Here is a 27,119-nt window from a genome sequence, read left to right as displayed (position 1 = left end):
TCTGAATAGAGCGTCGCTGCTGCATCTGGAAGCAGCTAAGACTTTGCTCTTTCTTTTCTTGACCTTTTGACTCCACCCACCTCTACAAAAAGGGAGTAGATTCATCCTTCCTTCGACTTCTTCTTCTCTCCATCCTCTCATCACAACAACACAAACACAACCTTTCAAAATTGCATCTCTTCACCGTCTCACCAACCTTTGGGTGTCCCTACTCAGCAGTATCTTCAGTCCGTTTCTCCCCACCCATTCCCCACATACTCTTCCTCACTCCACGTCTTCTTCATCACTTTCTTCATCCCATCTGCAATCACATTCAAACATCTTTTCTCTTTCCGCGCTCTCAGCTCATTTCATCAGCTGTATCGAGCAGCCACTTCAAGGAGGAGACATGGTCCTCTTCGCTATGTCTATCAGCTCTTTCCGATTCTGAAACAACCTCACCACTCACCTCCGTGCTTCACTGCAACTGAAATACGACGTCGCCAATTTTTCACTCGACATCTTCTTGGCCTTTCTTCTTTATCTGTCATCGACCAAATCTTCCAACCGTCTCAGTCCACATCACTATCTCATCACAGCTGAGAATCGAACACACCTTAGCACGACTCGCCATCGGCAACGCGACGATAATCCGATACTCACTTTACCGTCAAAAGCCTGAGTCTCTCACTATCCTGACATCATGTTCTCACCTCCAAGAGAGGATGAGGCGGAGAAAGCCGACAGCCGTCACAAGAAGAAGTTCATGTTCGCCTGCGATGACATGTCAGACGAGGAAGAGGCCGTGGGGATGAGAGCTCTTCTAAGAGCGACTCAAGAGGACCACGAGGAAATTGATGTCGTCGAACAAACGCTTCACGATACACTCGAGGAGAGTCGAGCGGATACCTGTCAACGCCCTGGAGACACTCATGGTCTGCAGCAACATCAAAATGAAGAGCCAAATGAGCTTTTCGTTTCTCCTGAAGAAGAAGGGGTTCCCGCTACCACTACAGATTCCGACAACGTGGAAGTCAAGTCCGAGCCGGACGACGACGATTGTTGCATGGTCATCGATCCAACGGAAGCGTCTTCTGGTGCACAGGAGAAGTGGGCCAAACCTCAAAAGTTCACGATCGATCTTACGTTTGACACCCCGATCAACAATTCTGTCGGCATTCCAGTCGAAGTGAAGAAGGAGGTTAAGAGCGAGACAACCAGCAACCACTCTCCCACAGAAGCAGGATGCATCAAGGACATCCCTGAGGCCGGCGAACGTCAACTTCAAATCGAAGGCATGGAGAAAAGAATGTGCGATCTACAAGCCAAAGCTTTGCGTGGAGCTTTAAGTCCCACGGAACTGGCTGAGTTGCTTCAGCTTCCAACCAAGCTCAACGATGCGAAGGGCTCTAGTGCGAAAACGTCAAGCAAGAACTCAAAGAAAGGAGGTAGTGGACGAAAGAAAAACACCAAAGAAGACTACTGGGCCAAAATGGCGGAAAGGCAGCGAAAACAGAAGCACATGCTGGCAGAGAAGAGACGCAAGAGAAACGCGAAAGGGACAAGCAAAGCGCCCAAAAGGTGCAAAACATCGAGAACATCTGAAACACGCGAAGACAGCCGAGACACAGATGATGAAGAATTCGGTCAGGATCCAGGAGTGGCTCGACAGATCGATGAGATGCTCCGTCCTCTCAACGCCATTCTTGAACGAGCAAGCCAGGGTGAACTACCAGCAGAGCTTAACATCAAAGCCACTAAGAAGGAGCAGCAGCTGAAGAAGATGAGAGAAGCCGCCCCTGAATACTTTGAGAAAGACATTCTTGAGAAGCAGGAACGGGAACTTCGAGAATCAACTCACGCGTGGGGTCCATACGTCGTTCGAGCGAAGAACGGGAAGTGGGAGATCAGACGCGTCTTGATGACTCCTCTTCACAATCATCAAATCATTGTTGGCGCCTGGATGATGGGACGAGAGCTAATGAAGACTTCAGGATTACCATTGGGTGGAATCTTGGCCGATGCCATGGGTCTCGGAAAGACGATTGAGACATTATCGTGCATTTCGGGCAACCCCTCTCCCGAGAGACTCAAAGAGAAGGGCGAGGGAGCAACGCTTGTGGTTTGCCCATCCGAGCAAATGATTGGAGTTTGGATCTCAGAGATCAAAAAGCACTGTGGCAAGAGGTTTGCCAGAGACATGGTCCGTTACAAGAAGCAGAACAAGATGGATATCGGCTTGCTGGGCTCGTTCAACATTGTGTAAGAGGCACGATACAACAAGCTTGAAGAAGCAATGCTAACATATAGACATCAGTTTGGCGACTTATCACCAAGTCCGAGCGAGTACACCATCAATCAAGGAGCGAGAGGAGAAGCAAAGGGAAATCGTGGACGTTGATGAATACAAAGAATGGCTCGAGCAAGCAACTGGAGACCTGCACCGGATCAAGTGGTACCGCGTTGTCTTGGATGAAGCGCATTCCATCAAAAACCATTCGACACACGGTAGGTTCTACTCATGAGCTTCAGCCAGGGACAGGACTGACAAATTGGCGCAGGTGCCTTCGCTTGCTTTCAACTCAAATCCGAGTACAGATGGGTGGTGAGCGGAACCCCTCTTACCAATTCCGACACTGGTAAGTCTTCACCACTCGCGCGTACACCGAAGAGCCAACCTAACCGTTTCAAGAGTTTTTCTCATACTTCAAATTCCTGGGTTGTCGCGGCATGGATCGTTTCAAAGACTACAACCGGGAATTTCATGACGGAGTTGGTTTTCTCACCACAGACTTGGTTCTTTTTTGACTAACACTTCCAAGGAAAAGGCTAGAGATAAACATCACAGGTTGATTTCTCAGATCATGTATAGAAGGTGAGAAACGTTTTGCTAGTTATCTCAAGGTCTTCTGCTCATCAACGCTTTAGGACACAGAATGACTGGTTCCTTGGCCAGCCCATTCTCAATCTGCCTCCAACGATCCCAACGCATCAACATCTTCAGCTCTCTCGCGAGGAAATGGTTGTTTTCCGGTGAGTTCTAACAAAGTTCGGACTGATCCGTAAGGTTTCTAACTCTTGACAGAATGATGGAGAGATGTTTTAGGAGAAAAGTGAATGATGATCTACAACAAGCCCAAGACGATACTATCGCGGACAGACAGCTCAGAAGCTACCTCACTATTCTTCTCCGTCTTCGTCAAGCCGCAACCCATCCATTCTTACTCGAGAGTATGATGAACGAGTACTTCAATATCCACGACCTCCGAATCACCAAAGCCAGACTTGCAACACTGAAAGGAAAGCAGACTGTTTACGAACAGATTGGTTCTTGGAACGAACGGCATGAGATGAAAAGCGAACGAATGAAAGAAGTCATCGCAGAATCCGAGAGAATCAGCAAGGAAGAGGCTCGATTCACAAGCTATGGAACTTTCGAAGATCACTCTGGAACGGACAGCGACAACGACCATGAACCGACTACACCCATCCCTGCCAATACTGAGGGGTTCAAGAGAAAGGCCATTGTAATCGATGACTACAAGGACGAGGTAGACAGTCAGGATGACGTGGAGTTGGATGAAGATGGCATGGTTCCTGAGGAGTATCTCGGAGACAAACATGTCAAGCCCTCACCAGAGCCCATTCGCCGGGAGATTCCGCCTCTTGTGCCATTCGGTCGAAGCGATTTTGGCTTGCGTTTCGACATGGACAAGCAGCTTGAGTACTTGATGCGACTCGAGGATCTGAAGGAGGCACCATGTGCCATATGCGACAAGAAACCTCCTCAGACGCCTCTCAGGGGGCAGGTACGCTATACCATGGGACATTGACTTTGCAAGCTTCAGTGCTAACAAAACATAGTGTGGCTGCATATTTTGCACGCACTGCTTGATGGATCACACCACGACGAGAGTAGGTCACCTGTAAACCTGCCGAAAACGATCGTTACTAACTCCATGACAGGGAAGATATTGTCCACACTGTCGCCATGTCATTGGCAAGCCTAAACCACTTGAGCCGTTTCATAGCGGCGACAGCGATGAGGAATTAGACTTCGCTTCGAATGCCAGCCCGCGCCAAAAAAGGAAGAACGACAAGGATTACAGTCATGGCTTTGATCATAACGGCTTCCAACACCAAGAGGAAGACAAGAAGGACAAGCAGCCAATCCGTTTCTTGCAAATCAGCGACAAGAAAACAGACATTCCGGTCACCCCTAGTGCTAAGATGACGGCATTGAAGGAAACAATCCTCAGATGGCAACACGAAGCGCCTGATGACAAGATCATTGGTAAGTCTTGTCCCAGTTGCCACTTGAGCTTTACTGATTCATATTTGTTCCGCAGTCTTCAGTCAATTCACCATTGTCATGAAGATCGTCGGCCGCATGCTGGAGGCAGAGAATATTCCATTTGCATATCTCAGCGGCAAGCATACCACTGAGCAGCGCGAGAAGGCCGTGGCAGACTTTCAAGAGGGGGACGTTGTGAAAGTCTTGATCGTCTCCCTTCGCGCCGGCGGTCAGTGCCTGAACCTCACTCGCGGGAATCGGGTTATCCTGATGGAACTCTGGTGGAATCACGCCGTGGAACAGCAAGCCTTCTCTCGTGTCTTCCGAATCGGCCAGATCAAGGAAACCCACTTCGTGCGATTCATTGTCAACACTCCAATCGAGAAACGAATGCTCAAAATGCAGATTGGCAAGATCCTCCGCATCGATGCAGCTCTTCAAGACGAGGGAGTCAGAACTCCAAAGGTCGGCCTCGAGGACATTGCCAACCTCCTGGGAAAGGTCGTTCGGCGGAAGGGCGTCATGCAGGTCGTTGCCGACTACTCTGACGGCGAGGACGATGATGACGACCCTGATATGCCAGGATCTGGCGCAGCTAGGCGCGCTGCCGAGGAGGAAGAAGACCTGCCGGACTTCGTCGTCAATGATGACGAGATCGAGTACGAGGGCGACGATGATTTAGACGTCGGACTCTCAAACCACGAAGACTCCGATGACTCCGATATCGAGATCATTGAGTAGAATGATCAGGAAGGCTATCGGAGTTTCAGGAATGGTCATCTTTCAGCATTTTACTCAACATCTCGCGGACGCTTTTCATATTCGAGGCGTTATTACCGCTCTTGGACTTTCAGAATTCGACCTTCTGCATCCTTTACGAGAGCGCATGCGACGTGCTTTTGGGAAGGCTTGGAAACGTGGTACGTTGGGAGACATTGCGGACTTTGGGAATCGGACACGAGCAGGTTGAAAGACCGCACGAGGTTATTTGACATACAGGGATTCATGAAAACAGGAGGGCGCGATATAACATCATGTCCCAGCTTTCAGCGTTCTTTCTGAGTTCTGATCATAGACGTTCCCGAAGACGGGATGGTGGTATCTCATAGATTTGCCTCAAGATAAAAAGTTTTTGTTTTCAACCTTTGGCTTTGCGTGACTTTGCCATGGATAGGATGTTGATGTGACCGTGCAGTAGCTGTTGAGGCCATGGTCGAGGACTCCCTTGCCCGCATCAATCAAGAGGACAAGCATTTCTCGCAGAATTTGATAAGCTCATCGAGAACCTTCCCAACATCGGCGGTGAGACTCGGCAACATGACTTGATGGACTCGCAGCCGCCCGCGTCACAAGGTGGAACATGTCAAGTAGCAAAACATCTAATCATTCCTGGGTATCGGACTCCAGTTTCCGTCTAGGTATAATACATAGACTAAGGTAAAGAAAACCATCTAGAAAAGAAGGTATACCTAATCTTGGACACGTGGTCCCAAAAGTTTGTCCAAGCATCTGTCCTCCAAATCAAGCCATGGCCGCGCTGATGCCCGTCTAAGCAAATAAGTACAGGTCTTTCTTTCTATTCACAATCTTTCTTCTTCTTAATCATCCTTCATGGAAGAATACTGCATGCCGGTTTCGGGCGTAGACGCACAATTGAGGCGGCCAGTTCGGTTGTCCAGTTGCTGGTGGACGTCGGCGCCAACATTATCACCAAGGGCTGTGAGGGAGCAAGTCCAGTGCAATACGCAGCTGACGCGATCGAGGTATCGTAAATGAAGCAAACAGAGGATTTCGGTCGGATCAAGCATTGGCCTGTCCAGCTAGTGTGATGCCGTCAGAGCCGGTCTCAATGACCTTGTAGCCATCAGCATTTCCGGAGCCCTCGGCCGCCCGGTCGTACGCGCTGTCGCTCCTGCGGCAGGTTAGCAAAGATGGTCACGAGTGTGGTCTTCGAGGGGATCTTACCGGTCGCAGAGAACGTCTAGGTCCTTGTCGCTGAGAATCTCGTGGCTGCCAGAGTACTTGAATACCTGGCCGTCCTTCAGTAGCAAGCTCTTCAGCGTCTCCTTGTCCAAATCTTCCTTCAAGTCCATCTTCTGGCCCATGGATTTGAAGTTACCCTTCTTGATAACGAGCTTTTCCAAGCGTCGCTTGGCGTCAGCACTCAGGAGCAGCTCCTCCTCAACAGTGCCCTTGGTGGCGAGACGGAAGACGACGACGGGCCGAGTCTGGCCGATGCGGTGGGCACGATCCTGGGCTTGGAGATCTTGCTGAGGGTTCCAGTCGGAATCGAAGAGAATGACTGTGTCGGCGCTTGCTAGGTTGATGCCCTGTCCACCTGCGCGGGTTGAAAGCAGGAAAAGCTTGAAGTCCGGGTTCTCGTTGAACTCCTTAATCTGATCTCGCCGGCTTTCCTGGCTGACGGAACCATCAAGGCGGCAAACGTTCCATTTCCGCAGCTCGCAGTAGTCCTGCAGAATGTCAAGCTGAGTCTTGAACTGTGAAAAGATCAAGACTTTGCTGCCTCTGTTGAAAAGCGACGGGAGGAGACGGTCAAGAAGAAGCATCTTGCCAGACGACGTGACGATGGACTCGTCGACTGGGGGTGCACCCTCGTAGCTCCAGGGATCGAAGAAGTTGTGCGGGCTGTTGCACACGAGACGCAGTTGCATGATAGGGTTGCCGAGCTTCTTCGTAGCCATTTCCTTCTTCGCATGCTCCATAATCTTCTGCCTGTACTGCTCTTCAGGCGACAAGACGACTGAACCATCGTCCTGGTCTTCCTCTTCTGCTTCCTTGGCTAAACGAGCCTCGAACTCATCATCCGACAGCTTGTCCTCGTCGTCCGGGTCTGTCTCCGCATACCTCCGACGACCTCGGGTGGCGCGACCGCGACTGCTGACGGAAGGCGTTGACTGGCGAGAGGATTTCGCGCTCTTCGACGGCAGGCTCTCGGATGTCGGAGGGTCCTTGCGCTTCGAGCTAGACCGGGAAGATGTTTTCGATGGCGTCTCCTTCGCGGTAGGCTTCGCTTTAGAAGAGGAGCTCTTAGCTCTGCTCATCATGGCAGAGAAGGCATTCGCTTTTGGGGAGTCAGCTGCAACCTTCGACTCGGCTTTACGCGCACTGCTGCGAATGGGAATGTTGCGCTTGACATCCTCCTCAGCCTTGACCTTGGGCGCAGCGCTGCTCTCCCGGGAGCTTGCCGCGGACTTGTTGACGGCAGTCAAGCGATCGACAACTTTAGCTTCGAGGAAGGCGCGAGTGTCGACCTTCTTGTCGCTGATTGCATTGTACATATCAGTCTGCTCGCGAGTCATCGGAGCAAAGAGAATGTACTCGCGCTTCTTCGGGAGGTAGGCAGCGACATCCGCCTTGACGCGGCGAAGCAGGAGCGGCTGGAGAATGACGTGAATCTTCTTGATGATTTCCTGGTTTTTGCGGTCGGCAATGAATTCCTCGGTGCCTTCCTCATCTTGCAGGTCATCAAAATCGAACCACGACTCGAACACTTCCCATTCCTTGAAGATGCCCGGGAGTAGGAAGTGCAGAAGCGCCCAAAGTTCTTTCAGGTTGTTCTGAAGTGGAGTGCCTGTGATCAACATTCGGGTTGCTGAGGTGAAATTCTCGAGTTCTTGGAACAGCTTTGAATCGAAATTCTTCATGCGATGGCCCTCGTCCTGGAGACTTGTCAGTGGGTGGAAAGAGGTTAGTGATCAACCGTACTTACGATGATGATGAATGCCCAATTGAACTTGTTAAGGGCTACCTTCTCCCTGAGGACGATCTCGTAAGACGTGCAGACCACCGGGAACTTCTTGTTGGGTTTGCCGTTGCGGAGATGAGGCCTGATCTCATTTTGCATGATGTCGGCCCTCGTCTGAGGGTCACCATGGTAGAGGACAACAGGAATGGTGGGACACCACTTCTGGAACTCGTCCATCCAGTTGGAGAGTGTGCTGAGAGGGGCCACAATTAAGTGAGGGCCGAGGTAATCCTCCTCGCGGAGGCGGGCGATGAGAGAAATGGTCTGAACCGTCTTGCCTGCGATGTGTTAGCAAAGATGCACTGGCCTTCGAACCCGGGAAAAGTTCTTACCGAGACCCATCTCATCCGCCAGAATTCCTGACATGCCTTGAAGACAAACCTCATACATCCAAGTTAAACCCTCCAACTGGTAGTCCCTCATTGTCCCACCAGTCAGAATCTTGGGTTGGGTAGCCATCGTCAGGCTATGCGCTCCCAACGTCTCGCCATCCAGGCTTGAGCCAACGCGGCCTAGAACCTCTGTCTTTCTAGTCAAGATATCCGAAAAAGCCGCCGACTTGGCCAAGAGTTCATCCAGCTCACGAGCCTTCTTTTCTCTCTCTTCCTTGGTGAACTGAACCTTCTTCTTCTTCTTGCGGGCGAGTGCTGCTTTCTTTTTTCTATCAGCTGCATCGTTGGATGCCCTTGCCTTGGTTTCTTCGTCAATAAGCCGCTGGAATTCGGAGTCAATGGGCTCAACCGACTCTTCCCGGGGAGGGGAGGAAGGTGCGGATGTGTTCGGCCTAGACGTCTTGGATAAGACTGACTCCACGTCCGATGTTGTTGAAGAGTCCATAGTGACTGAGCAATGGGAAACTCCAGCTATTGATTTGTTCAAGTTGTTGAAGCTGTGGTCAGGTCGAGATTGGAGACCGGAAAAGCGAAGCTGAAATCGATGATGTAGCTGCCGTGGACCGTGCTCAAGCGCTTTCAATAACGCAGGACAATTGAGAGCTGAATAATGACAAGACCAAAATCTGAGATTGAAAACAGAAGATGAGCCAGACAGAGTGAAGACCAATTCCAAAGCTGGATGAACCCAACAGAGTGGAATTGGAGGGTGCAGGGGCAGAAGAAGGCGGGAAGGCGCGATCCGGGGGCAAAAATCCAGGCGCGCGACGCGAGACAAAGACGCGATCATGTGACTTCGTGTTCCGACTTTAATTAAAGCCCCTGTCTTTGTCCAGGCACCATCGTCATCAAAAGTCGGGGAGATCGAGACAGAGATCGGGATTTCTGATTCAAGAAAAGATCCACGCGTGTTTTTGATGCACCCACAAGTTCGATTGGAGCTCTTGGGGGGAGAGAACGTCCCAAAGATAGGTGTAATGTAGCAGGAAAATGATGTTTCCCAGAACAAGACCTGTGTCTACAGTACAAATGCGAGGTAGATAACTGTTGACGAGAATCCGATGGCATTTCAGGCTTCAATATACTCAAACTCGCCACTCTCTTGCTAGCAATAGCGGATTGAGAAGTTTTTCACGAGAAAAAGAAACCATCAGACCACACCGAAGCCTCACCGAGACCGGTGGAGGTGAGTCAGGTGTGCCTAACCAATCAGGCATTAGCCGTCAATATGGAGGGGCAATTGCGGCGTCCGGTCTACCCCGCCACAGCACACTAAAATTCTGTGCTTCTCTGACTTGACCCCTCCTCCTGGTTCGACTCATGAACTCCCTCCGCGTTCTACGACCCATAACCCGTAGCGTCACCCCTTACCGCTTCGCAAGAATGGCTTCCAACACCTCCTTCACTCCCAACGAGGAGACCGAGATCCAGCAATGGCTCACCACCGCCACCCGCCTCCAGCAGGCCGGAAGCGACGACGCTCAGGTCTCTCCCATCCTCGACACCCTCAACTCCCACCTGAGCACCCGCACCACTCTCCTCGGCACCAAGCCCAGCAAGGCTGATACCGCCCTCTACTCCGCCGTCCGCCCCCTCGTCGCCAACTGGTCCCCCGAGCAGCGCACCGGTGAGAAGGGCTACCCCAACATCGTCCGCCATCTCGACTTCGTCCAGAACTTTCCCGCGTTCGCGGCCGATGTCAAGCCCGAGGAGAAGGTCTCCGTCAACCTCGACGAGGTCCTCTACGTGAAGCCCCCTGTCGATGCCAAGGCTGAGAAGGAACGTCTCAAGAAGGAGAAGGCTGCTGCCGCCGCTGCCGCCGGTGGCAAGGAGACTGCTCTCCCCGACCGCACCAAGGACAACAAGGACAAGAGCGCCGGAGAGAAGGTCAAGGAGGCCGTTACCGAGGCCAAGGACAAGGTCAAGGCCGCTGTTGGTGCCGGCGAGGGCAAGCCCAAGAAGGAGAAGAAGGCCAAGGAGCCCAAGCCCCAGAAGGCCGCCGCTCCCGCTGCGCCCCTGTCTCCGGCTCTGATCGATCTCCGTGTTGGTCACATCCTGAAGGCCATCAAGCACCCGGAGGCAGACTCTCTCTACGTCTCCACCATCGCCATGGGCGACAAGCCAAACGACGACACCACCGAGTACGAGGGCCAGGTGTGCCGCACCGTCTGCTCTGGTCTCAACGGCCTGGTGCCCCTGGAGTCCATGCAGGGTCGCAAGGTTGTTGTCGTGTGCAACCTGAAGCCCGTCAAGATGCGTGGTATCAAGTCTTCCGCCATGGTCCTGGCCGCCTCTCCTAAGCTCAAGGAGGGCGAGGTCGACGACCACAAGGGTCCGGTCGAGCTCGTCACGCCTCCTGCCGACTCCAAGGCTGGAGACCGCGTCTTCTTCGAGGGCTGGAAGGGCGAGCCCGAGGGTGTCCTGAACCCCAAGAAGAAGATCTGGGAGACCTTCCAGCCTGGTTTCACCACCACCGACGGCCTTGAGGTTGCCTTTGACGCTGCCTTCGTCAAGGAGCTTGGAAAGGAGGGTGTTGGCAAGCTTGTCACTGAGTCCGGTGGTGTCTGCACTGTCCCCAGCTTGAAGGGTGCTACTGTCCGATAAAACGTGATAGGTAATGAGTTTGAAGAGTCATGATAAACAAAAGCATTGATGGCAATGGCTAGTTCTCAAGAATTAGAAATGAATTTCGACTGTGTTGATGGTGGGTTCCTCTACTGGACTGTTCTCCCATTGTGAGTTTGCTTGTTGGAAGGTAGGCGCTGCCTCACCATGGTATCTCTTGAACGAGCATCGGCGCTTCATCGTGACTTCCAACAGACACTGGTATCCCTCAACAGTCTTAGCTCTTTCCTTCCCGATTCTGGCCATCGCTCCGAGTTGTTCTCGTTGCTTTCTTCGTCCCATTCCATTCCATGCTCAACATCAATCTCTCTAATCCCATCATTCATCAAAGACAATCATCCCCTATCATTACCATCACCGTCATGGCTCCCTTAAGTCAACCTCAAGCAGAGACGTATCCGATACTAGTTCTCGGCATAGCAATCGCCATCCTAGGAACACTCCGGTGGTACTCCAACCTGGGCCGAGATTACGATCCCGACCACGGTCTCTACGATGGCCAGACCTTGGGCGGTCCTCAACAACGGCCTCGTGGCCCCATTCCAGCCTTATACCACATGCGCTACCTTGATCCAGTAGTAGAAGCTCGAATTCGATGTAAACGAGAAGCCCGTCGCCAACGCTTTATCACCATACTGATGGAGGGACGTCGCGAGCATCTCGAGGAGCCTCATCCGCCTCCTCCACGTGCTATCAACCTTCTTTTCCCTCACGAGCGACTTGAGTCTGTCGATGGCGGTTCGGAAACAACTACCCGCCATATGCCATCAGTCAGCTCCGGAGCTCAGCCAGAATATGGGGACCCTAATTTGCCTGACGGCGAGGAGCAACAAGAGCCTATGCCGGCCCGGGCAGGCACTCCAATTCCAGGGGGGCACGAGCAGCAGCAGCTTATACCAGCCCGAGTAGACACTCCGGTTCCTGAGAGACAAGAGGAACAAGATCCTACACCGGCCCGAGCAGACACTCCAGTTCCTGGTGAAATAGAGCAACCGGCCCGAGCGGACACCCCAATTCCTGGAGGACAAGAGCTACAAGAGTCTGTGCCGACCCCACCATACATCACGATTCCCGAGTCTGAGTATCGTGATTATCGTGCTCAGGGCGAGATATCGCCCGACAGTCAGCTTTACCTCGATACTTTCTTGCCTTGGCCGTTTAAGATTCCTCCGGCAACGTCAGGCGCTAGTGCTTCTCAAAGCGGAGACGAGGCTGGTTCCGAGAACGAGGAAAACGACGAGCAACTAGAGGAGGAGGCGGACAGCGATACAGTCGTCCCAACTGATATCGACAGCTTAAACGAGGATGCTGAAGTCGCAGTCGAAGATTTCAACCATGCCAACGGCGATGAACGAACACATGGCGAGCTCAACCCCGAAGCCAACGACGCCAAATCTGACGATTCCGACTATGAGGATAACGGACCGCGTAGCCACAGATTAGATCGTCCACAGGAGGATCCCCCACTCCCAAGACTATACTTCGATTGCCAGGCACCACAGGAAGAGCCACCTCCACCTGCTCAGGAGCCTAGGCCGTTTAGCATAGCGAACTGGCTTGCATCATTATTTGATGCTGGCCCTGATAACGCATGGTTGATGCCCATGTGATCACTGAGCGGCCCCGAGACGTCAGGATACTCGTTTTTGGGGGAGACAATATGGACTTGGTAGACGGATCCTATTGTCCACAGCAATCGATTACTTGTATGAAAGCGATCATGTTTTTCATTAGCGAATTGGACACCAGATTCTTAGAAAGACCAGCAAGAAGAATAGAGAATACACAATCACTAAATAGCTAATTCTTCAGGCTCGCTCGTTGGCTCGAACCATATCGACATTGCCCACGATTCGCCCGGTCTGTGACCGCTCCACATTGATTCCTCGAGTGTTAAGGAGATGTTGGCTTGGAACCAAAGGGGGTCAAAGGAGCGAGTTCAAGGTCGTCATCAGAAACAAACGTCGCCCTCCCGTCGAGTTAACTTTGAACTGGTGGCATGATGTCCATGTGCTTTTATACATTCCACTAACTTTTTGTAATCCGTCTAGGGTATGACCACACGCCTTCTCAACCAAGTTCCAAACATTAAAGCAAAAACACATTGATCTATTTCTTCCCGGCCTTTCTCTTCACTGACGCAACGAGTCCGCTGAGCTCCTCGTCGTCCTTCTTGTTCTTCTTCTCCTTCTTGGCCTTCTTCCCAGACCTCTCGGCAGGCGGCTCGTCGTCGTCCCCGTCGTCGACCTTCCTCTTCTTGCGCCCCTCCTCCAGCAGCTTCTGCATGCCCTCCGTCGCCTTGAACTTGGGGTTCGACGGGTCGATGGCGTACTTGTGGCTCTCGAAGACGGCCTTGAAACGGTCGTCCGCGACGTCCATCTTGAAGCCCTCCTGCAGGCCGACCTTCTCCTCGTCGGCGTCGGCGCCGGCGCCGCCCTTCTTGTTCTTCTTGTTCTTGCCCTTGCCCTTCTTCTTCTTGAGCTTCTCCGCCTTGAGGATCTCGTTCATGTCGAAGTGCTCCAGCTGCTCGCCGTCGTCGTCGCCGTCGCCCGCCATGAGGAGCTGCAGCTGCGCCTTCTGGTCCGCCTTCTCCTTCTCCTCGGCCTCGCGCGCCGCGCGCTTGGCCAGCCGCTCCTCCTTGCGGATCGCCGTCTTGGTCTTCTTCGGGGCCTCCTCGGCGGCGAAGAAGGGGTCGTCGAAGCCGAGGTCTTCCGTCTGCTCGACTTCCTCGACCTCCTCGGCGGGCGCGGCCTCGACGTTGCCGCCCTCGCGTCTGGCGCGGGCTGCTTCGCGCTTCTTCTCCTTGCGCTCGCGCTCTTTGCGCTTGTACTTCTCGATGGTCGTCTCCTCGCCCTCCGGCTTGTCCTTCTTGGCCTCCGTGAGCGCGGGCGTGAAGGTGATTTCCATGTCGCCGACGGGTGCGTCCTTGGACTTCTTCTCCTCCTCGGCGCCGAGGCCGAGCATCGCTCTCATCTTCCGGCGCTGGAGCTCCTTCTTTGACAGCTTGGGCTCGTCGGCCGCCTCCTCGTCCTCCTCTGCCGCCGCGTCTACTATTTCGATATCAGACTCGGCGCCGTCGTCTTCGCTGTCGCTGGCGAGGTACGCCTTCAAATCGTTCTCTTCGAGTTGCGCGCGGCTTCCTGTGAAGGCGCGGTTGATGGACGCCTTGCGCGCCACGTCGTCGGGGTTGATATCCCACGTGAGCTTCACCTTGGAATGTTGCAGCGCGTCGGTGGTGAACTCGACAGGCTTGTATCCCTCCGGCATCTTATCGCACTCGTCTCTGGGCTCGTCGTCAAAGGTGACGTCGTCGGGGATGAACCGCAAGTCGATGAAGTTCGAAGAGGACTGGTACTCGGTGCCGTCGGTCGCCTCGTAAAGCTTCTGTGCCGTCGCCTTATCGGAGAGCGTCATGACGGCGTAGTAGTACCGCAGCCTGTCGAGCTGGTACTTCCTCAACGCGTCACTGTCGAAGTCCTCGGCGTCGCCCTCCTCCAACAGCTCCTTCTTGATCGCCTCGTCCTCGTCCTCCTCGCTTTCCTCCTCGCTCTCGTCGGCGTTCTTGAAGATTTCTTTCGGCGGTCCCTCGAGCTCTTCGCGCTGCATGCGCTCCTTGCCGAACTCGCTGGGGTAGATCGAGACCTTTTCGACGCGGCCGCCGGTCGCGGGGAGGAAACTCGTGAAGAGCGCAAAGAGGTCTGCGGATTTGATGTTGTCCCAGTCGAGGTTGACGATGGCTATCCGGTTCGTGACCTCGCCGTCCTCGACCTCGGCCTGCTCATCGCGAAGCCGCGACACGGACGCCTTGGGATCCGCGACCACCTCCGGCTCCTCTTCGTCGTCGTCGTCCGAGGACTCCGATTCCGACTCGGACTCGCTGAAGCCGCCACCGCGCGCCGGGTCGTACTTGGCGTCCGCCTTGGCCAGCTCGCGCTGCACGACATCGTCGGACTCGACCTCCATGTCGTCGCCCTCGCCTTCCTCCTCTTCTGCGTCATCGCCATCTTCCGCCTCGTACAGCCTCTGTAGCGCCTTCTTCTTCGAGTCGGACTTGATCTTGCGGCCGTAGCGGTCGACCTTTGATGTGGCAGTGAAGGAGTCGTCCTTCAGCATGCGCGCGAAGCGCTTGTCGATTGTGGTCTTGGTCTGCTTCTTCGAGGGGAGGCGGAAGCGGGGGTCGGTCTCGAAGTTTGAGAACCGCGAGTCGGTGATCTTGCCATTTTTGCTGGATTTGGAAGACATGGCGGCGGTTTGGAGTGTTGGGTTTGCCAAACGATTGACGGGAGGATGTGGTGGGATGCAAGAGACTGGTCGCGGCGCATTGGAAAAATGCATGTGGGGTTGGCGTTGAAGGTCAATTTTTTAGTGGGGATCAACCTTTCTGCCGCGGGCGGTCTGGGCTGACCGAGCTTACCGACGACCCTCACCGAAGTATCACGACCCTCACCGAACTCAGCTTCGTTCTCTCTCACTGCGGTGTTTCTGCCGGGATGGAACATTCTTGCTCAAATACCTTCACATAAAATATGTCTCTCTAAACATTTCATCAATCTTTACCTCGAAAATACCTCTGCAACTGCTCAACTCCTTCCCAAGTTGTCGACGGCGCCTTCCTCCTGGCCTTTTCGCTCCTCCCCAAATCGAACGGGCTGACCCACAGAGGCTTCCTCTCTTCTCCACATTTAATCGTTTATCCCTCTGCGAGCTTCCGTCAAAACTTCTTCCCCTTCACATCCATCCCAACTCGGTGAGGTGACAAGTTAGCACCAGGCCAACATCTATCTTCTTCAACTCAATCACGACTCTTTCTTCACATCACCTTATACGCATCATACTTTGCTCATTTTTTTCATACACCTTCAAATCTCACAACTATCATCTGAGATCTCATCTTCCAGACCGATGATCTTGACCAGTTGAATCATCATCAACAAACCCACGCAAGAAACATTACACCTCAAACACTTTTTCCCTTCATCATCACCATCACCATGGACGCCAAGACGAATGCAGGCTCTGGAGATAATGCCATCCCATCCTGTGGTAGATTCGTTTCAGACCAGAAGCCTACGGAGACTCCTGCTGCATTTCATACCCCGGAGGCAATTGCGATGCCCAAGCCCAAAGTCCAGCAGATGCAAAGCTTCCTTGCTTGTGGTTCCAACGAGAAGTCACTCCCGTCAACAAGCGAAACATCCATCCAAGGTACTCAGTCATCCTCGACCTCAGTCACCTTTCATGCTCCAGACGACAATCAAGGTTTCGGTACCGAGACTGAGATTGTTCAAGACATTTCTGAGTCGGAAAAGGAAGCTGAAGATGACCCTGCGGACACGACATACGATCCGAAGGGGGGCACTAAGGCTGTGGCTGCTGGGCAGAAGTCCAAACGTAATCCCACCAAGTCGACTGGTGGGAGGAAAACAGCGGAAGAGGTCGTCGAACGCCTGCACAGAAAGGCGGAAAAAGAGTTGAAACGCCATCTCAGAACCGAGCGAGAGAGAAAACGGAAGGCTGGGGACGTAGACACCCACATTGAGCCACCGAAGGCAAAACGAGTCAGGAGAACGTTCACCAAGGCCGATGACAACACTGCAAGGGGCAATAACGAAACGGGAGGTGCCTCAGGCGTCGCAGCATCCAATTCCAACGCCATCACCCAAAAGGAGAGAAATAAGAGTTTGAAGGGCAGGCACAATCAGGGCACCACCAACCGCAGAACAGGGACTCAGCAACGTGACCTTAAGGAAGCAACGAACATCTTTGGACTTCGCAGGGTTACGTGTTTCGATGATGATACATACCATTTGAAAGGTATGAAAGAAGACAACAGGCTGAAGGAAGAGCAGCTACCGGCGGCATCATGGATGGTTCAGAGAGAGCGTGGCATGGCCCCTCCGTATGGCGGTCTTCTTTGCGATGACACCGGAATGGGCAAAACCATGATAGCCATGGCATGCATCGTGGGCAACCCTCCTTCGCCGAAGGACGATCAAAAGTGGAATGGAGGCACTCTGGTCATTCTGCCTTCAGAACCCGTCTTGGAGCAATGGAGAAGGGAGTTCGGCAAGCACGTTGAGGACATAAAAGACTCTGACATCTACGCATGGTCTCACGCACGCTTCAAGAAGTCGAGAGGCGATCTCACAAAGTACAAGGTCGTGTAGGTAACGAGGTGGCCAACTCTGGGCAACGTTCCTTCCATGCTAACGTAATGAGCAGTCTAACCACAGTCAATGATCTCTACAGCTATCCTTCAACCAAAGATCTACAAGAGCTGAAGGAGGTGCATGTCGAAGGCAGCAAGAGATACATCGAAGCATTGAGGAAGGTCGCCGGCGAGATCTTTGGTATCAAGTGGTACAGAATCGTCCTCGACGAAGGTCATTCCATCAAGAACATGAACACCAAGGGTGAGCTGCGTCATTTCTACGAGACACTTTCGTTTTGCTGACTCTGAACTCGGGTTTAGTCTTCAGGGCATGCTTGGGTTTACAGAAGAAGGCATTCTTCGCTCTGACAGCGACTCCCCTGGTCAATCGACAGAAAGGTGTGTTTCGGTCCGACAAGCCCGAGTGTTGCATACATATACTGATCGTGAGCAGAAATGTTCCCATACCTGAGGCTGCTGGGAGTGGAGGGCATTGAACAACTTCAAGACTTCAAGGAAACGTACTTGAAGGCGGCAAGTTTCCTTTCAGCGGCCTTCATGTTCATCAAACTAACTTTTCCCAGGCTAACAGCCAAGAGAAGCTCGATGCTTTGGTACATCTCGTTACGTACAGGAGGTGAGGGTTTCAGGTTTCACTACATCGCCTCAACATACGCTGACCACTCGTGTTCAGACTCAAGAGTGATGAGTTTCTTGGCAGGCCAATTTTGGATACCATTCCACCGTTCAAGGTCAGAGAAGTATGGGTTAGTCTCTCAAAAGAAGAGCGCATCATATACAAGTGAGTCAAGGACACGGCAAGTGATGACTTGGCTTCGCAGCTGACATCAGCTCTAGTCAGGTCACTGAACATTACGACCTCCTTTCACCCCCGAACCCCATCGCATGCATGCCACGCCAGCGATTGTTGATCTCTCATCCTTGGAACGCTGAGAAAGCATTCCGTACCGATTTCGGAGCCGACTTTTTGGGAGCCTTGAAAACGAAGCTGGAAGAGGCGAAGAGTGGAGATGCAACTGACGCTGACACGGACCGCGCCGATACTGAGATGGCAGATGATGACGGCTCAGTTGCGTCGTTTGGGGAGCCAAAGACAAAGCGAGATATGTTGAAAGGAAAGTCGAAGGCGGTTGACTTCAAGCCGAACCGCCCCAAAACCTTCCACCCCCAGACGACAGAAGCGCAGCTCGGCATGGATACTCTCCTGCAGTACACCATTAATGAGATCAGGGTAATGGAGAACCAATGCGGCAAGTGCGAGAAGAAGAAAATGGTGGATCCATGGGTCATTGTTGAAGTAAGTCTATGACTATCCGACTTCCGGAACTTCTCCAATGTTGACTGACACTCTTTACTCTTAGTGCCAGCACATGTTTTGCCAGAAGTGCATCTCAGAGACTTGGAGAGACCGCAGCGCTGAAACCAAGTGTTTAAAGTGCGACAAGCCCTACGACAGTATGGATGGGGCAATCCCGGTAATTTCTCTCGACACCAAAGAGCAAGAATGCGAGGAGGCAGACGAGGAAATGGCCACTCAGGAATTAGCGTCCCAAGCACCTGCCCCGACATCCAACAAGAAAGGCAAACGCCAGAAGAAGCTCAACGCCTCTCAGATGAACAGACTCAAGCAGGCGATCATCGACAAGAAGTACGGTGCGGATTACAACAACGTTTCTCTGGAACTGGAAGAGGACAACAGGGCGTTTATGCACATCGGAACTCATGAGGCAAGCGGAGTCAATTTTCTGGGCTCCAAGATCGCCTGTGCCCGAGATCTGATCATGCAGTGGCAGAGAGAGGCTCCGAATGACAAGATCATTGGTAGGTTTGACATCGCCCTCTACTCTCGTCCCCATTTGCTCTCCTCATTTGCTCTCCCCATTTGCTAATTATTCGTGCATCACCAGTCTTCCATGAATTCGTCAAGACCGCCAAAATCCTGGGCACAGCTCTCAACGACCTCGGCATTCCCTTCAGCCTCCTTAACGGAAAGGTTGTTGGCGCAAAGAAGGACAAGGCCCTCAACGCCTTCAAAACCGACCCCTCGGTCAAGGTCTTGGTAGGTCAACCGCATACGCACGTCACCCCCATCATCCCATGCTAACCACGGAGATCAAAACAGATCAGCTCGATCAAGGTCGGCGGCCAAGCCCTGAACCTGACCTGCGCCAACAGGCTCATCATCATCGACTCGTGGTGGAACGACGCCGGCGAGCACCAGGCCAACGGCCGCATCGCCCGCCACGGCCAGACGAAGCATACCCACGCCGTCGTCATCAGGGCTCGCGATACCATCGACGAGTATATCGTCGACATGCAGAACAAGAAGGCGAGCGAGGTGGCCCACCGGCTCCAGGACGACGAGCACGAGACCAAGCTCATGTCGGATTGGGAGGTTATGCTACACACCGCGCCCAAGAGATACAAGGAGATCGAGCAAAAGTTGCTGGCCGAGATTGCGCAGGAGGATTCGGAGGCTTTGGCGGCGCGGACACTGTCAACTGGTGGAAAGGCTGGTGCGAGCAAGTGATTATCTCGCGGGCGGATATCTGTTTTTGCTTTTCTCGGGGTTGATTGATCATGTTTACGGACATTTAACGGGAGCGCAATATGCAGACAGTGTCCAGGAGGAAGCGAGGCAGCTGCACAAGCATACCAAGGAGTCTTGAATCTCGGTTCGCATATCAGAAAGCTAGGTGCCTTGGTCGAAGATGGGAAATATCGATACTGGACATGCGGAGTGCGATCATACATAGATACATAGACATCACAGCAAATCTGGCATTTCAAAATTCAAAACCGCGTTCCTAGTAACCGTATTTACCAAACCGACAGCCTTCATACTCCATGCTCCAACAAGGCTCCACGAGCAAACACCACATGCAGCCTCGAGATCACCAGCCGAGCCGCGGCAGCGGATAGCAACAAAGTAAGACGAAATTCCGAGGCATGACACCGATGATGGGGCCGGGCCCAGAACTCTCCATCGATCGAGAAATCTTCCGGCCCGCGTTTCCGCCACCGGATTTTGACGTTTGGGAAGAAGGGGTGGGAGGGGGGGAGTTCTACGAAAAGTCAAAATCGAAGCAGTGTGTGCGAACCATCGACCTCGACGACGACGGGAGATGACATCACGGATGACAGGTCTATGACGGGAGAGAGGCTGGACTGCTTCGAAGGAAAACAACAGTTTGGTTCGCAGGGAGAATACAGATCTAGAAAGAAGGAGAGAAATACTGCACAGCTCGGCAACGATGACGAACCCGTCAATGGTCCATGAACCGGATATTTGACTTTTGTTTTGCTGGGTTTGGTTCGCCGAGGGATGCGGATTCAGTGAATGGTGGGTCGACCGGAGTCGAGTCCGGCGGCGACCAGCGCATGAAACCTGGATGGGCGAGAGGGAAACAAAGATGTGGAAGATCCGTGGGTGCGATCATCTGATGTCTGTCATGTTGTGTAACATGGGCGTTTGCCGCGCCTCCTTGCTGCTTCCCCCACATTCCTCTCTTCCTCCCCCCCTCATCAATATTCGAGGTCGCCGGCCGGGTTGACTGTGAAACACATCAATGAAGCCGAGTTTCTTGTCACCTCCTTGCCTGTCAATCTCGGAGTCGGTACCGAGCAGAAAAGCCGTTCATCTCATCGTACCTTGCCAGCGTGACTGGGTGATGAGTGGTCTGAGCAGGCCCCAGTATCATGCGAAAACAGCATTCTATCATGGCATATCGCGAACGCGCCCTTGATGATGAGCAACCTCGAAACCCAAGCATCAGCATCAGCGAGAAGTGACAGCATAACCTCCGCGCACCGGCGTGGGGTATTACTGAATGTTGAAAGCAAAACCGCCATGTGCTGCTCAGATGACAACGGGTGAGGCCTTGATCCCTGGCACTGCACTGGGGGGTCCTAGCTTCGGCGTCACGAGACGCCCGGATGAGTTGGGGTGAAGGCCGACCGAAAAAGAAATGACAGGACGGCCGGCGACTGACATATCGTGTCCGCATCGGAGCCTTGCGCAAGTCTTTCCATCGCGGGATACGGCGCATCTTGGCCTTCGACACGGCCGGGTCTTGTTGAGCTTGGTGCGAATACCTTGAGCTGAAAGCAAGAAAGGGCCGCAAAACCGAGGGGTCCAAGGCCGGTACTCGAGGAAATGCCTGAAGAAGGCTGAGTCAAAAGTTCTCGGTCAGAACCATCTAGTCTCCGATGTCATCAAACTTCCCGTGTTAGATGCACACCGCCAGGTTGTTGGTTGATCTTGGTGCCGTGATATGTCCTGGGAGCATTGTAATCTTGTTGAATTGCTGTTTTGCTCCTGCAACAGCGCATTTGTAGCCATATTTCCGGATGCGGATGTTTTCTGTTTGAGAATTCGAGAGCTTCCGAGCTCCCGCGGACCCCATGGATTCCAGTAAACCGATGATGGCCATTTGCGATCCGGAGCATACCGCGTCTGCTGTCGGTCATAGCTCCGGAGATCATGATTGGTTGGATGGCCCCGGTCATAGCTCCGAGACAGCACAGCTATCTTCGGCACTTGCAGGCAGCCTTCATTCCTCGCATCCTCCTTGCCTAGGATGTTCTCATCCCAAGTAAACCTTGAGGAGGGCCTAGAATGAGAGCAGTATGAGCTCAGCGACCTTGAAGAGGCTGGAAGCTGACTTTGATTGACTTGATGGTAAGAATCTTAGATCGTGTCTGAGATGATTGTAACCTGAGATTGTGGATGATTCCGTCAGTGTTAGACTTGGCCAGGCCTTGATTGATGTTCACAGGGATCGACGGGCATCCAAGGGGAACGAGAGCGGGCGTTCGGGCTCGATGCTGGCCTAACTCGCATTGGGGGGATGGCAATTGGACCGCTGAAGCTGGTGTTATGACAGAGAACAAGTGCGCCATCTGATCCGTTGTGGGATGAGGAGCCGAGCAACGGTTTTCTCAAACACAGTCAGACAGACCTGCATAAATGTCAAAGAACTATTGACCGTCTTAGATACTGACCAACTGCGGGCATATCGGGTTCAATGTTGGCTCAATGTGATTGGCGCAAAAGCCTCGGGCAAGCTCCGCCGTGCTAATTGTCGAATAGCATCTTGATGACTGTGCGATAGGCATCTCGGTCTCGGTTTTCGGTTTGGGTAAAGCCAAGGCAGCCAAGGCTGAGCGGGAAACAGCACGGTCAGTGGGGATGGGGATCAAGATGCGGTGATCAGTGTGTACAACAACGTGGAGGCGCGACTGCTAGTCGGTTCGGATGAAAGATGGGCGGAGCCGACATTAGCTTGTGGCTAAACCCGCCGGTGCTTGACGTTGGCGTCAGAAGTTACATCTACTGTAAAGGGGTCAGCAGTTGGAGTTTGAAAAGTATTTAGAAGTGTGTCATCTCCATTATACTTAATTAGAAGGCTGGTCCCCCATTCCAAATAGGCCCGGCAGCCTGGGCAACATGTTGATTTGAGTAGTGTTGAGGATGTTGGTGGCAGCTGAGTGCAGGCAGTGTCGGTAAGGGTTGCCTTGCTGCGAGTCCAAGGAGCCCAAACATGCCAAGTCCCAGGCCCCAAGCTGTAGCTGGGTAAGGTGGACTGATTGAGTCTGACTGAACGCCTTTTGGTATCAAGGGCATCCCGTCCATTCGACTGCTTGCCGGCCGTCTTCGACAATGTCAATGTCCCAAGGTGAAGGTTAAGCTTTCCATTTGCGACCAGGATGGCACGGCTCAGGCGGGAGGCACGATGGCGATGCGCCAATCAACGATGGCGGGCCACCAAGATGAGGACAACTTCGGCAGATGTCGTCAGTCCCTTGGGCAGGGGGTTGCCGTATCTCGCTAGCCTTGGAGGCGTCCTCCGGGGCATTTGTACAACACTACTAAGGTAGCCCGTAAGGTACCTTTGACGAGGATCCTGTTGAGGGGACCAGAGCAAAACAGCATAGCAGAGCCGATGCTAATTTTGCCCAGGAAGAGGGAGCCCGAGGGACCTGCGGTGCGGTGCCGCATCTGCACGACCATCTGCACCCGCACCTCCCGGTCCTTGTCGCGGCCCTACTATAGTAGTGTAGGCCTGTTGTTGACCAGCGCTGGGCTGAGGCTGGGAGCTGTCACGGCCCACGAAGCTCGGTCTTGGTGTCGCGGCAGTATTGCCCAGATTCGTCGCGATCAATCGTATAGCAGTCTGCATACTGCAGTCTGTACTTCGTAAAGGCCGTCTGTTCCTTCCCGTGGCTGACGACGTGTGGTTTCTCAGCCGGCAATTGGCACCAGAGGTCGGTGCTGGTCCCCGTCTGAAAGGCGCAAGACGAAAGTTCACAGACAATCAGGCTCGAAACGGGTAGATGGGTTAAATTTGGAACCGGAGCGTATATGTACGAGGGACCAAAACCCGAATACGGTCTGCAGACGAGGGGCGCAAAAAAACGACAACCCTCGGTGCGCCTCGAGACGATAACGACGATGAAGGTGAAGCTTGTTCGTATCGGAACTTGGTCTGGCCGGCCAGCCCCTTGGCCTTGTTTGTAATTGTGAAGGAGATGCCCTCAAACGGAGTGGTCCGCCATCGGCAGCAGCCGGCGTGGTATCGGTCACAGATGTCGTTGGTGCCGAGGACCAATTGATTCTGTCAGTGAAGATTGGCAGGCTGTGGACTCGATAGCGTGAAAGCCATTCCCGTGCTTGTGAGTGCTGAATCGCATCGTCCATGTGCCATGTTACGAGTAATCAAAGTATCGAAAGACGGAGTTGCCAATGGTTATGGCGTCGAGACGTGTCTCACGCTTGCCCGCAGTCGTCGACCGTCAGCGTTGGAGAGATTGCAGACACGGGTGATCCAATCCAGTCTCCAGTGTCTGGGCGACCAGGCCGGATTGGATGTGACGGATGGAATTAGGGGTCGTGTCTCTGGCATTGCTGGCTGGAGAGAGAATGTCTGGTGGCATCGGGTGCGGCGAGCAAAACAGAAAATACGGGCGTAGTATGGTACGTCTTCCTGAGGTGAGTTTCCGCCAAATGTTGAAGATCTGACAGGGCAGCAGCGTTTGCGGTCCGGTGACGGTGACCTGCTGGACAAGTTCCTGGAAAAGAAACAAGACGAGATCGCTGAAGTGGAGGCAGACCGCCACGTCGACGACCTGGCTGGGCATATGATTGTCGCTGCGATTCCCGCCATCGATGACCACTGGGGACTTTCACCGCTTCCAAGGCCTAAAGATGCCCCAGAGCAGACAGAGTCAGGCGGTACAGAGACGTCCAGTGCTGCGTAGGTAGGTATCCGTAGGTGTTGGGTCGATGGCAGATGGCTGATCAACCTCCAGCGCCGGCGCCAACGGACGTAAGGTCGGTGAAGGTACGTACTGCAGTGTGCTGCGACGAGGAGATATCCCCGCCTGGAGTATCCGTAATCCTGTCGTCTGGTTCCTGGATTTGCAGCTGCTTGCATATGCGCCATCGACATCAAAATCGACACCAACACGGTCACCGACCCTCGCCTGGCTCGTGCCTTTACGAAGTTGCAGCGGCTGCAAACGCTGGGGCCAGTTGTCGGACCATGTTGCGAGGAAAGACGCAGGTGACGTGGGCAAAAAGAGTTGATGAGAGTCGAAAAAGGAAAAAGGGAAAATCACAAACAGGGCAAATCGTGGTTGTGGGAAAGAACAGCAGGCAGGTGCGTCCAATGCAAGCAGTTGCTCTGTGCGGGTAGCCGTTGCAAGCGCATCCCAGATTCCAGGGAAGGAAAGTACCTTCGTATTCAAACTTCAGGCTTCAAAGTTGCCGACGGACAAAATTGAAAGTAAGCCACTGCGGCATGTTCGTGCACTTGCCTGCTTGATTAAGACCAAGCAAGTGTTGAGGCATGGTGAGGCATTGTAAGAAAGGGGAAAAAGGTAGAGAGAAATGCATCTCAAGCCTACCTAAATCTATGCTCTTGCACTTTTAGTAATGGGTCGAGATCTGAAGCAATCGCGCCTGCTAAATCACCTCCTGCTTCCTGCCTTCCAGTTTCTTATTTGCACTACCTAGGTAGGTAGTTGCCATCTTGCCGGTGCCTCCCTTGCCTACCAAATTCGCAAGTTCGTTCTTGCCTACCTTGGTTACCTGCCTAAGGTTTCCGTGCCTTGGTTGTTGATTGCTCCTGCCTCATGCCCTGCCTCCTGCCTGCCTCATGCCCTGCCTCCTGCCTGCCTCCTGCCTGCCTCCTGCCTCCAAGATCTTATCCGGATGGCCGTCCGGAGCAGTCTCGCCGGGAAATCCTGGCTGGATTCGGAAACCGGCTCCTTCATTCCATCCCAATTTCTCACCATCGACGTCCATCTCCCGTCCATCCTTTTTCTCATTTTTTCCCATAGCGGCGGTCCATCAATATCCGCAACAGCCTTTCACTTCTCACACCGCGGGCGCCCAAAGCTCCCCGTTGACCTCAACCTCAAACTTGACAATTCAGATTCAGCCTTTTTGTCGACTCTTCAGCGCATCCACTTGCCGCTTCCGTCTTATTCGTCCCGTCGTCGTCCAAGTCCACGTACACGTCACCTCCACTTCATCGAGTCCCTGCGCGAACGTCAAAGCCACCTACCTACCTAACCTTGCTTACCTAGCACCTAGGTAGGTAGGTATCTTCCCTCGGCCATTCCTGACCTACCTACCAAGCAACCGCGCTACTCAGCATTCCACGGTCAGACGGCACATTTGAGTCACCTTTTCAATCCCAACTATTTGAGTTATACCGCACAAACTACTTTATGCATATACACAAAGTACATTTCCGCCTGGGCCTTGTGCAACTTTCGACTCTCGACTCTCGACTCTCGACTCGACGTGACACCGCCGGCAGGCAAGATGGATATCCCCGTGCTCCTCTCCCGTCTCCAACCAAAGGGAGTTTGAGTTGAGCTAGTGTACACTCGACGATCCGACTCACCTCACCCATCCGCCCCCAAATTCCCCAGTCCCCGGGCGTTCCACAAAGGACCCTCCCCCACCAATGCCGGGTTCTCGTGAGGATCAAGTCTTGTGCTCTGTACGTTGAGTAGAGCACCTACCTAAGGTATGATGTACCTTACTTCCCGTGTCTGCTCTGTACGCCTCTGAAAATCTAACCCTCTTTTTTCCCAGCGCTGTTCACGGACAAAGAGAACCTACCTTACCAAAAGGCCCTGCAGCGGGCATCTACTGCCACAAGCATGGATCGGATGCGGCCCCTGTCTCGTCAGTCCCGCGTCAACGGCTGTGACAAACGCGTTTGGCATCCACTGCAGCATCGGCTCCAGTTTGACAATCAAGCCGCCGCCTCGGATGACAAAGGAAACACTCGACTTCGTCCTCGTTCCGTTGGCGATCCTACCCTGTCCTCGCCGCCGCCGTCGTCTTACCCGTCTGTCAACAATGAATGAGGCCTGTCAATCAACACTGAACATGCCGGTGCTCTCCCTACCACATCCCTACCCAGTTCTCACCGGATCGAGTACCAACGAAACCTTGAGCGCCCCAACTACCCCCCCCCCCCCGTTGGCGCTGCGCTGAGCTGCGTTGGTGCTCTCACCATCCGTCACCTGTCTCGGTTCGCCAAAATCTAAGCAAGGCCTCGCCCAGAGGTTGCTGATGTCCCGGCACCTAATCGGCATTGGATGCCATTGTCCAACTGCTGCCGCCGCAGCGCCTCGACTGCATCTGCGCCTGCAACTCTGCCTAGTAGTAGCTCGCGCTCGATGTCGCGTGCATAGGCACTCCGGCACAATCCTCCTGTCGGCACTTCTCCGTCCAACACACGCAGCATACGCCGCACCACAAGACCGTTCTCAAGGGAACCACAAGACACTGGACCGTCGTCATTATCAGTCCACGGCGGATCACCTCGTGAGCGAGCGTGCCCGCAATGCACTCGACAGCACTCGACA

General features: G+C 53.4%; 6 protein-coding genes across 6 annotated transcripts; 4 read left to right on the top strand and 2 right to left on the bottom strand.

Moving 5' to 3' along the window:
• Window positions 1-682: 682 nt before the first annotated feature.
• Window positions 683-5,014, top strand: CkaCkLH20_10174 (SNF2 family domain-containing protein; the record flags this gene model as incomplete). Its single annotated transcript, XM_038892888.1, has 10 exons — window positions 683-2,241; window positions 2,297-2,487; window positions 2,541-2,618; window positions 2,672-2,751; window positions 2,802-2,854; window positions 2,908-3,012; window positions 3,065-3,788; window positions 3,844-3,894; window positions 3,946-4,273; window positions 4,329-5,014. The coding sequence occupies 10 exons, from the start codon at window positions 683-685 to the stop codon at window positions 5,012-5,014; spliced, it is 3,855 nt and encodes a 1,284-aa protein (XP_038741808.1).
• Window positions 5,015-6,073: 1,059 nt separating this feature from the next.
• Window positions 6,074-8,876, bottom strand: CkaCkLH20_10173 (uncharacterized protein; the record flags this gene model as incomplete). The annotated part of the gene is made up of 4 exons (XM_038892887.1): window positions 6,074-6,185; window positions 6,239-7,953; window positions 8,004-8,317; window positions 8,372-8,876. The coding sequence occupies 4 exons, from the start codon at window positions 8,874-8,876 to the stop codon at window positions 6,074-6,076; spliced, it is 2,646 nt and encodes an 881-aa protein (XP_038741807.1).
• A 938-nt stretch (window positions 8,877-9,814) lies between these two features.
• CkaCkLH20_10172 (methionyl-tRNA synthetase) lies at window positions 9,815-11,035 on the top strand (the record flags this gene model as incomplete). Its single annotated transcript, XM_038892886.1, has 1 exon — window positions 9,815-11,035. The coding sequence occupies one exon, from the start codon at window positions 9,815-9,817 to the stop codon at window positions 11,033-11,035; it is 1,221 nt and encodes a 406-aa protein (XP_038741806.1).
• Window positions 11,036-11,346: 311 nt separating this feature from the next.
• On the top strand, window positions 11,347-12,666 carry CkaCkLH20_10171 (uncharacterized protein; the record flags this gene model as incomplete). Its single annotated transcript, XM_038892885.1, has 1 exon — window positions 11,347-12,666. The coding sequence occupies one exon, from the start codon at window positions 11,347-11,349 to the stop codon at window positions 12,664-12,666; it is 1,320 nt and encodes a 439-aa protein (XP_038741805.1).
• Window positions 12,667-13,165: 499 nt separating this feature from the next.
• CkaCkLH20_10170 (uncharacterized protein) lies at window positions 13,166-15,298 on the bottom strand (the record flags this gene model as incomplete). Its single annotated transcript, XM_038892884.1, has 1 exon — window positions 13,166-15,298. The coding sequence occupies one exon, from the start codon at window positions 15,296-15,298 to the stop codon at window positions 13,166-13,168; it is 2,133 nt and encodes a 710-aa protein (XP_038741804.1).
• Window positions 15,299-16,047: 749 nt separating this feature from the next.
• Window positions 16,048-19,758, top strand: CkaCkLH20_10169 (uncharacterized protein; the record flags this gene model as incomplete). Its single annotated transcript, XM_038892883.1, has 10 exons — window positions 16,048-17,219; window positions 17,279-17,469; window positions 17,529-17,606; window positions 17,662-17,728; window positions 17,800-17,844; window positions 17,902-18,009; window positions 18,066-18,525; window positions 18,590-19,049; window positions 19,136-19,287; window positions 19,351-19,758. The coding sequence occupies 10 exons, from the start codon at window positions 16,048-16,050 to the stop codon at window positions 19,756-19,758; spliced, it is 3,141 nt and encodes a 1,046-aa protein (XP_038741803.1).
• Between the last annotated feature and the right edge of the window lie 7,361 nt (window positions 19,759-27,119).

Source organism: Colletotrichum karsti, assembly GCF_011947395.1.
Source record: "Colletotrichum karsti strain CkLH20 chromosome Unknown Scaffold38, whole genome shotgun sequence".
In the NCBI taxonomy this organism is placed as follows: Eukaryota; Fungi; Ascomycota; class Sordariomycetes; order Glomerellales; family Glomerellaceae; genus Colletotrichum; species Colletotrichum karsti.
Note: the sequence above shows the minus strand (reverse complement) of the source record. Positions and strands in the feature narration are given on the sequence as shown.